The sequence below is a fragment of the Streptopelia decaocto genome (assembly GCF_964273445.1).
Source record: "Streptopelia decaocto genome assembly, contig: HAP1_SCAFFOLD_394, whole genome shotgun sequence".
Taxonomy (NCBI): Eukaryota; Metazoa; Chordata; class Aves; order Columbiformes; family Columbidae; genus Streptopelia; species Streptopelia decaocto.
The window spans coordinates 76776-85534 of NW_028116783.1; the positions used below are offsets into that span (position 1 = coordinate 76776).

The following is an 8759-nucleotide window of genomic DNA, read 5'->3' on the forward strand; positions in this document are numbered from 1 at the left end:
TTCCTCTTCAGCGTCTGCAGGAACACGAGAAAACGCACGCTCGCTAAGGCGCGCCAGCACACGGCGTCGTGGGGTAAACGCCGACCCCTTCTGCAACACCCACCTCCTGCTAAGTTCCACGGCGTTCCGTTCGGCGCGTCGTGCCGCGGGTGCGGTCACCAACCCTGGTCGCTCGTGACGCCTAAGACGGCGAGAAGCAAAAGAACTGTAGCGCCTGGAACGAGTCCCCGGCCCCACGCTCCTCCTCGCCCCTAGCCCGGCTCACCTCAAATGCTCCTCCCAGGCCAAAGGGCCCACAAAGCGCCTGCAAAGAGAGAAGGAAGCGCTGAACCGAGTCACCGGGCAATACCGGGCTCCTCAACACCCACCGCCGCCTCACCTTCTCGGCTGCCGGCCGGCGTGCGGCTTCGCCCCTCCCAGCTCGTCTGCGGCACCTGCAAAACCAGAGGCACGCGCTCGGACGCCGCCCTCAATATACTTTTTAACGGAAATTATGTGAATATACTACATATTAGAGCAGCCTCTTGACATCAGGAAGGAGACCTGTCTTAACAGTGATGCTGCTGAAGAACATTAAATGAACAATATACATCTTGTCCTGTTAAAGGGCTTTACAGAAGACCATAATAAAGTTTTCTGTGAGATGTGGCTCTGGGCTGGTTCAGACCATCTCTTCCCCAGTCCATCTCTCCTTTAAGTACCAGAAATAAGCTTCCACACGGACAAGGGGTGGTTTAGGAAAAGTCAACAGACTAGGAGGCATTCATATGAAAAGCACTTAAATTATCTAATCTCTGTAGCTCATTTAAGGACTGCTAGGGGAAGAGAAGGCAGAGATAAAGAAACTTAATGAGGTCAGGCCAAAAAATCAACACATGATCAGCAATCAAATGCTTGCTAACTGCTGCCTGGTCACTGTAAGTGATGAGTTTGACAGTTTCTCAAGAAGGGAGACCATTACAAAAATAGTAAGAACGTTCCACTAAAAAAAAACCCACTGAGCCAGTATTAAAGCCATAGTAAACAGTGAAAGCCTAGTAAAGCACTGTTAGTCATTGCTGAAGTATCGCTAAGCAACCCTTTAGCCTCCTCAGGACTGGATCAGCTTAATCACAGCAATAACTCACAGCCCCTCAGCCCTGCTTGCAAGGTTTAGGTTGAAGGGCTGTGTAATTTCCTCTGACACTCAAGTGAGAGTTGCCACTCCAACTCCCAGCCCCTACAGGACTGCAGATCCCAGGGGTTCCAGAAGCCAGGCTGCAGAACACAGCAGCCAACTCATCCTAAAAGACACACAATGTTAATTCATCCTCACACTTCACTTCTTTGCTGGTTGATAATCAGCAGCTGATACCCATTTCAGTACTGATTTAAAGGAGCTCAGCCTTGTTCTTGCCCAAAGCTAGACTAGCTGCAGTCAAGATTTCTGCTAAAACTGATTTAACTCCAGTAAAAGACTGAAACCAGGGAACTCCTGGGCACAGACCTCATTGGACTATTGCTCTGAGGTGACAGCTTACTGCTAGGCATTGCTACCATTTCCCATCTTTATTTTGTATGCCATTTACATCTGTACCATCTCAGCAGGACCTCCAGAGTGGTCCTTCCCTGTATATTAGTAATAAATCACCCACCAGAGTGAATTCAACCAGGGTGCCAGCCCACTTGGTCTAGTCTCTAAAGCAAGCTCCAAAGAAAGACAAAAGGAATAAGTGACTTGACCATCACCAACCTGATGTGAAACCCAATGTGATGAGAGGTCAATTAGAGAAGAGCACTAATAAACTGATACTTCAAAAAAAGCCAAGGAGCCTGGGAAAAACAAGTGAAGCAAGTCTTGCAGGTATCCCTAGTGCTGCCCACCCTGTGGTCCCAGGCGCTGGGGAAGCAGCATCCGGCAACACATCCACTTTCCCAGACTGCAGCCAACAACACGGGGAGTTCCCAGACACCTTCCCAGCCTTTCTTTGCCTCCATCTGAACGTCATTCTCAGATTAGCATAGCTATACTAACAACCAAGCTCCTCAGCCTACACAGTGCTTTGACAAAGGTACAGCCGCTTTCATCTCCAGTCTGACAGATGTGGTTTGTCACCAGCTAGACCCACAGCGTGGTTTTAACGAGCCGTGAGGATTTACTCCTGTAGTTATCTGCTTCCCTTGGCAAGGTGATCATTTCCCGTGAACCAGAATTACTTGTTCACTCCAAAAGTTTAAGTCCATGCCACAAGAGACATATTTGCTCACAGTAATTTTTATAACAGGAAAATAAAGAGATGGGGGGCAGTATTGCTTTTTAGTGAAATCAGGGTGACAGCTACAGAAATACATACTCAGATATTGCGCCTTTGTCAGAATTACCATTTCAGAGCAGGAAAGAGGCGCCATAGAAGTCAGAAACCATTATATATTATCTTTGCTTGAGGAAGATCCCCAAAAATTCATGCCCTTTCATAGAGCTTGATGTCTGAGGCAGATGGGGCCAGCTCATGTACTCTTACTCACATGGACGAAGAAATGCTCTCCCACCAACACGACGGTCTGGGGGAACTCCTCCCTAATTTAAACAATTCAACTCCCAGCTCACAAAGAAAGAGTTCCTTTCTTTACTTCCTGAAAAGACAATGCACATAAGCAACATACAAGGTGGTTTAGCTTCATTACAGCGACTGCTCCAGATGCTCCCTGAGGGAAAGGAACCAAGAGCAACCCCAGTGAGGGCTCTGCCCAGCTCCCACAGCGCCCAGACACAGCAAACAGAACCACCAAGGGATGAACAGGCCCAGGGCCACCCAAGGAACCCAGTCAGGAGCAAATGCAGACAGGAACAGACAAGCCACAACACATACGCAAGGGGCCATCCAGGAGACACCTACCGACAGCATCAGTCCAAGGAGCACAGGCAACAACAAGGCTGCAGACCAGCACTCCTGCAGCAGAGCTCAAAGAGCAGGTGAGAGCCCTGGGCTGAGCTTAAATAGGATCCAGGGCCTGTGGTCAGGCTGTGGGTGAGGTCCCAGGTGAAGCTGCTCAGACCCATTAAGTCCACCTGACACATAGACCTGCTGGTATACGGTGCATTAAGCCATACTGATTTATTCCTGTGTAAGACCAAAAGCAGACACCCGTCACATATCAGAACATCTCCCAAAACAACCCCGTGATAAAATCCTTTGGCTTCCCTGAACCGTGGGTCTCTGGTTGTGAGCAGCCCATTCTCAGGTTAGACCTCGCCTTGCCTGATGAAAATGCTGGGCTGACAACAGGCAGTGGCAGTGCAGATAGATTTTATGGTTTTTTCTGAGTTCCCAAATTTCTCAGGTTAACGCCACCCCAGAAAAAGCACATCACGCAGTTTAAAAACTAAGCCGCCTCCAGTTGAATTTCCTTTCCCGCACACCAGCTCCCCTGGGGCAGAGCTCTGAGGAACAGAAATGCCTGGCTTTAGACAGTCAGATTTGAATAAGGCCGTGATAAATTTTTTTTTCCTAAAATCCAGCATGTATAGACAGTGTAGCCCACCCTTCCTTTCACGTCTGCCCTATCTGAGGCTGAGCCATCTTCCTTATATTATCATCTCGTGCTCTGGTACAGCACAATTATTTGTTACCCACTAGCAGTGCCAAACAGAACACTGTAGCATAATGTAAGTCAAAATGACTTGCATCAAAATCAGACTCATAAGATCAACGCTGATGGAGCTCTGAAGCCGCAGCTCCTGCCGGTTCTGACGGTTCTTTCTTATCTGGCACCTCTGACTGCTTGTGTTTCTTATCTGGCACCTCTGACTGCTTCGGGGCAAACAGCGTCTCTGCCCCCTGGCCGTGCGCTGCAGTACCCCAGTTTCGCCACAGGGCGGCGACACTGAGGCGCGCCGCGGCACCGCATTGGGGCGGCCGGTGCAGCACCGCGCTTTGTCCACAGGACGGCGACACTGAGACCCGCCGCGGCACCGCATTGGGGCGGCCGGTGCAGCACCGCGCTTTGTCCACAGGACGGCGACACTGAGACCCGCCGCGGCACCGCATTGGGGCGGCCGGTGCAGCACCGCGCTTTGTCCACAGGACGGCGACACTGAGACCCGCCGCGGCACCGCATTGGGGCGGCCGGTGCAGCACCGCGCTTTGTCCACAGGACGGCGACACTGAGACCCGCCGCGGCACCGCATTGGGGCGGCCGGTGCAGCACCGCGCTTTGCCCGCAGCCTTTCCCTCCTTGTCCAGTTCATACAGTGGCCTCTGCTCACAGCAGCTTCTGCTGTAGTTTTTGCCGTTCGAGTGCACAGTCAGAACCGAGACGACCCGACCGAGACGAGGAGTCTCTCCAGAGAAATCCCCCGGGCGCACTGAGAGAGTCCTCGACTCTAACCCTAAGCCTAACCCAACCCAACCCTAACCCAACCCAACCCTAACCCAGCCATAAAGCAACCCTGACCCCCTACTGTTATTTTGGGATCACCCTGTGATGTGAGGCACCAAATCCCCCCAAACCGATTTCAAATCCCGTCACTTTGGGGTGTTTTATTGTGCACGTTCAGCCGCGGGGACCCCGGGAGCCGCCGCTGGGGACACCGGGGACACCGGGGACACGCGGCGGTGCCGCTCGCACACGGGGCGCCCGTTGTCCTCGAAGAAGGTGCCGCTGGGGAAGGGGGAGGAGCACACCTGGGGACATGGGGACATTAGGGGTACGGGGACATGGGATGTGGGACACCAGGGATGGGGACACACAGGGAACATGGGGACACCGGGGCCCATGGGGACACCAGGGATCACGGGGAGATGGAGACATGGGGACACCAGGGACACCAAGGACCAGGAGACACGGGCCGGGGGGACCCCAGGGGCACAGAGATGCAGGGACACGGGTGGGGTGTCCCAGGGGACACGGGTGGGGGTTCCCAGGGTGTCACCTGGCAGACGAAGCACCGCGGGTGCCACAGCCCCCCCATGGCGGCCACGAACTCGGCGACAACGGGAGCCGAGCAGCCCGGGCAGCGCGGGGAGAACAGCAGCGAGAAGTCGCGGGGACAGAAGGGACGGCCGTCCTGCTCCACGAACCCTGCGGCACCGGGGACAGCGCGGGGACATCAGCGGGGGGACATCACGGGATGGAGGGGACAGCGCGGGGACATCAGCGGGGGGACATCGAGGGACACCATGGGATCGAGGGGACAGCACGGGGACATCAGCGGGGGACATCGAGGGACATCACGGGATGGAGGGGACAGCACGGGGACATCAGCGGGGGACATCGAGGGACATCACGGGATGGAGGGGACAGCACGGGGACATCAGCGGGGGGACATCACGGGATGGAGGGGACAGCGCGGGGACATCAGCAGGGGGACATCGAGGGACATCACGGGATGGAGGGGACAGCGCGGGGACATCAGCGGGGGGACATCGTGGGACATCACGGGATCGAGGGGACAGCGCGGGGACATCAGCGGGGGGACATCACGGGATGGAGGGGACAGCGCGGGGACATCAGCGGGGGGACATCACGGGATGGAGGGGACCGCGCGGGGACATCACAAGGGCATCATAGGGACGTCACAGGGCCATGGGGACGGAGGGATGAGGGGACAGGGGGACGGGGGGATGGGGGAACATGGGGACAGAGGGACAGTGGGACAGGGGGACGGGGGGACAGGGGAACGGGGGGGACAGAAGGACAGGGCGACATGGGACATGGGGACAGGGAGACATGGGCAATCCCTGACATTCTGTGATTCTGTGATGGGGACATGGGGACAGGGGGACAGGGCGACATGGGGACATGGGGACAGGGGGACATGGGGACATGAGGACACGGGGACAGGGGAACGGGTGGACAGAAGGACGGGGGGACATGGGACATGGGGACAGGGGGACATGGGCAATCCCTGACATTCTGTGATTCTGTGATGGGGACACGGGGACAGGGGCACTGGGGAACAGGGGGACATGGGGACATGGCACCCACCCTGGTCCCCCAGGGCCTTCCCGCAGTGGGCGCAGCAGAAGTGCTGCGGGTGCCACGTGTGTCCCAGCGCCGTCACCACCTCCTGGGGACACGGGGACGTGGGGACGTCACCCGGGAGCTCCCGCCACCCCGTGTCCCCACGCGGCCTCCCACGGCCCCCATGGCCCCCAGAAGGTCCCACATCCCCCTGACCCCCCATAAGGTCCCATGTCCCCCACATCCCACCATGTCCCTCCATGTCCCCCCATGTCCCCCCATAAGGTCCCATGTCCCCCCCACCTCCATGTCCCCCCACATCCCCCCATGTCCCCCCATAAGGCCCCACGTCCCTCCATGTCCCCTCATGTCCCCCCATCCCCCGTGTCCCCATTGTCACCTGCAGCACGGGTTGGTGGCACTGGGCGCATTTGGGGGCAAAGAGGCGTCCGTAGTCGGGGGCGCAATAGGGGACCCCCCCCGCTCCAGAAACGGGGACCCCCCCAGGGCCCCCCCGCAATGGCCACACACCAAATGTTCGGGGTGCCAGAGGCGCCCCAAAGCCACCAGAGCCTGGGGGGACATTAGGGACACCCTCCAGTTGGGGGACACCCCCACTTGGAGGGGGCACCAAAGGACCCCCCATTGTTGGGGTTCAATGAGGGACCATCCCCATCCAAAAAAGCCCCAACTTTGGGGTTCCCCACAAAAACCCCCAACTTTTTGGGGTCTCCCCCACCTTTGGGCTCCCCCCCGCCCAGGGGGGCCCCACAAACCTACCTTGCCCGCGATTGGCCGCCGACAGCCCCCACAAACCCCCTTGTCCTGTGTGGGGACTCCCCGATTGGCCAGGTCCTGCTCCAGTGTCACCAGAAGCTCCTCAAGGTTCCCCCCGCTGGGACCCCCCAATTTTTGGGGGGGCTGGGGGGGGAAATGACCCCAAAAGAAACTTATGGGTGGGGAGGGGTCATGTGGGGGGGGACACCCCAAAACCCCCTGGGACTTACGGGGGGGTGAAGGTTGAAGTCGGCGAGTGAGGCCATCAAACGGTCCAGCTCCTGCATGGCCGAGGAGGGGGGCGCCCCCACATTTCTACGGGGCGTGGGGGGAGTTTTGGGGTGAAAATGGCGGGTTTGGGGGGTCGGGGGGTGGGGAGGTACTCACTGCGCCCCAGATTTGGGGGGAGGTGGGAGCTCTGGGGTCTTCGTGGGGGAGACGTGGGGCTCGAGTTCAGCTGGAGGGGGATTTGGGGCCATTTAGGGAGTGATTTGGGGGGTGATGTTGAAGGGTTTGGGGGTGATTTGGGGGATCTTTGGGGTGACTTCAGGTCTGATTTGGGGGTGATTTGGGAGTTTTTGGGGTGCCGGTACCTGCGGGTCCCCCCTGGGTGCCGTCCTGGTCCTGCAGGAGGCGCTCGAGCTGCCCCAGGGTGGGCGGGGCCCGGGGGGGGCGGGGCCTCCACACCGAGCTGGGGGAGGGGACACGGCCCCATGGCCCCAATGGCCCCGTGTCCCCATTGTCCCCATTGTCCCCATATCCCCGTTGTCCCCAACATCCCCCTGTCCCCATTATCCCATTGTCCCCATTGTCCCCATATCCCCATTGTCCCCAACATCCCCATGTCCCCATATCCCCATTGTCCCCAACGTCCCCATGTCCCCATTGTCCCCATATCCCCGTTGTCCCCAACATCCCCCTGTCCCCATTATCCCATTGTCCCCATTGTCCCCATATCCCCATTGTCCCCAACATCCCCATGTCCCCATATCCCCATTGTCCCCAACGTCCCCATGTCCCCATTGTCCCCATATCCCCGTTGTCCCCAACATCCCCCTGTCCCCATTATCCCATTATCCCCATTGTCCCCATATCCCCATTGCCCCCAACGTCCCCATTATCCCATTATCCCCATTGTCCCCATATCCCCATTGTCCCCATGTCCCCATTGTCCCCATATCCCCATTATCCCCATTGTCCCCATTGTCCCCATTGTCCCCAACATCCCCATGTCCCCATTATCCCATTATCCCCATTGTCCCCAACGTCCCCATGTCCTCATTGTCCCCATTATCCCCATTGTCCCCAACGTCCCCATGTCCCCATTGTCCCCATTGTCCCATTATCCCCATTGTCCCCATTATCCCCATTGTCCCATTGTCCCCAACGTCCCCATGTCCCCATTGTCCCCATTATCCCCATTGTCCCCATATCCTCATTGTCCCCAACGTCCCCATGTCCTCATTGTCCCCATTATCCCCATTATCCCCATTATCCCATTATCCCCACTATCCCATTGTCTCTAGTATCCCCGTTGTCCCCATTGTCCCCCAATGTCCCCATGTTCCCCCCCAGACCTGTAAAGCTGCTCCGTGTCCCCCCCCGGCACCTGGGGACAGAAACATTGGGGGGTTAAATGGGGACATGAGACATCGACACCCCCCAGTGCCCCCAGTGCCCCCAGTGTCCCCAGTGTCCCCAGTGCCCCCAATGTCCCCTGTGCTCCCAATGTCCCCTGTGCTCCCAGTGTCCCCAGTGCTCCCAGTGTCCCCAATGTCCCCAATGCCCCCAGTGTCCCCAGTGCCCCCAGTGTCCCCCAGTGTCCCCCAGTGCTCCCAGTGCCCCCAGTGTCCCCCAGTGCTCCCAATGTCCCCCAGTGCCCCAAATGTCCCCAGTGCTCCCAGTGTCCCCCAGTGTCCCCAGTGTCCCCAGTGTCCCCATCGCTCACATGACCTAGGGGAGTGGTGGCCGGGGTGGGGGGATGTCCCCGCCGGGGGGGGAGGGGGGGCGCGCCAGCCGTGACGTCATCTCCAGGTCAG

General features: G+C 57.8%; 1 protein-coding gene and 1 long non-coding RNA gene across 2 annotated transcripts; both read right to left on the reverse strand.

The window, feature by feature from the left end:
• Positions 1-4510: 4510 nt before the first annotated feature.
• LOC309452093 lies at positions 4511-6835 on the reverse strand. The gene is made up of 5 exons (XR_014186439.1): positions 6724-6835; positions 6344-6516; positions 5968-6049; positions 4913-5061; positions 4511-4664 (listed from the first exon to the last, which is right to left on the reverse strand). It is a non-coding gene; the product is annotated as an uncharacterized lncRNA (long non-coding RNA).
• Positions 6836-6893: 58 nt separating this feature from the next.
• On the reverse strand, positions 6894-8373 carry LOC309452095 (transforming growth factor beta-1-induced transcript 1 protein-like; the record flags this gene model as incomplete). The annotated part of the gene is made up of 5 exons (XM_082076772.1): positions 6894-7035; positions 7108-7177; positions 7314-7411; positions 8298-8329; positions 8365-8373. The coding sequence occupies 5 exons, from the start codon at positions 8371-8373 to the stop codon at positions 6894-6896; spliced, it is 351 nt and encodes a 116-aa protein (XP_081932898.1).
• Positions 8374-8759: the final 386 nt, after the last annotated feature.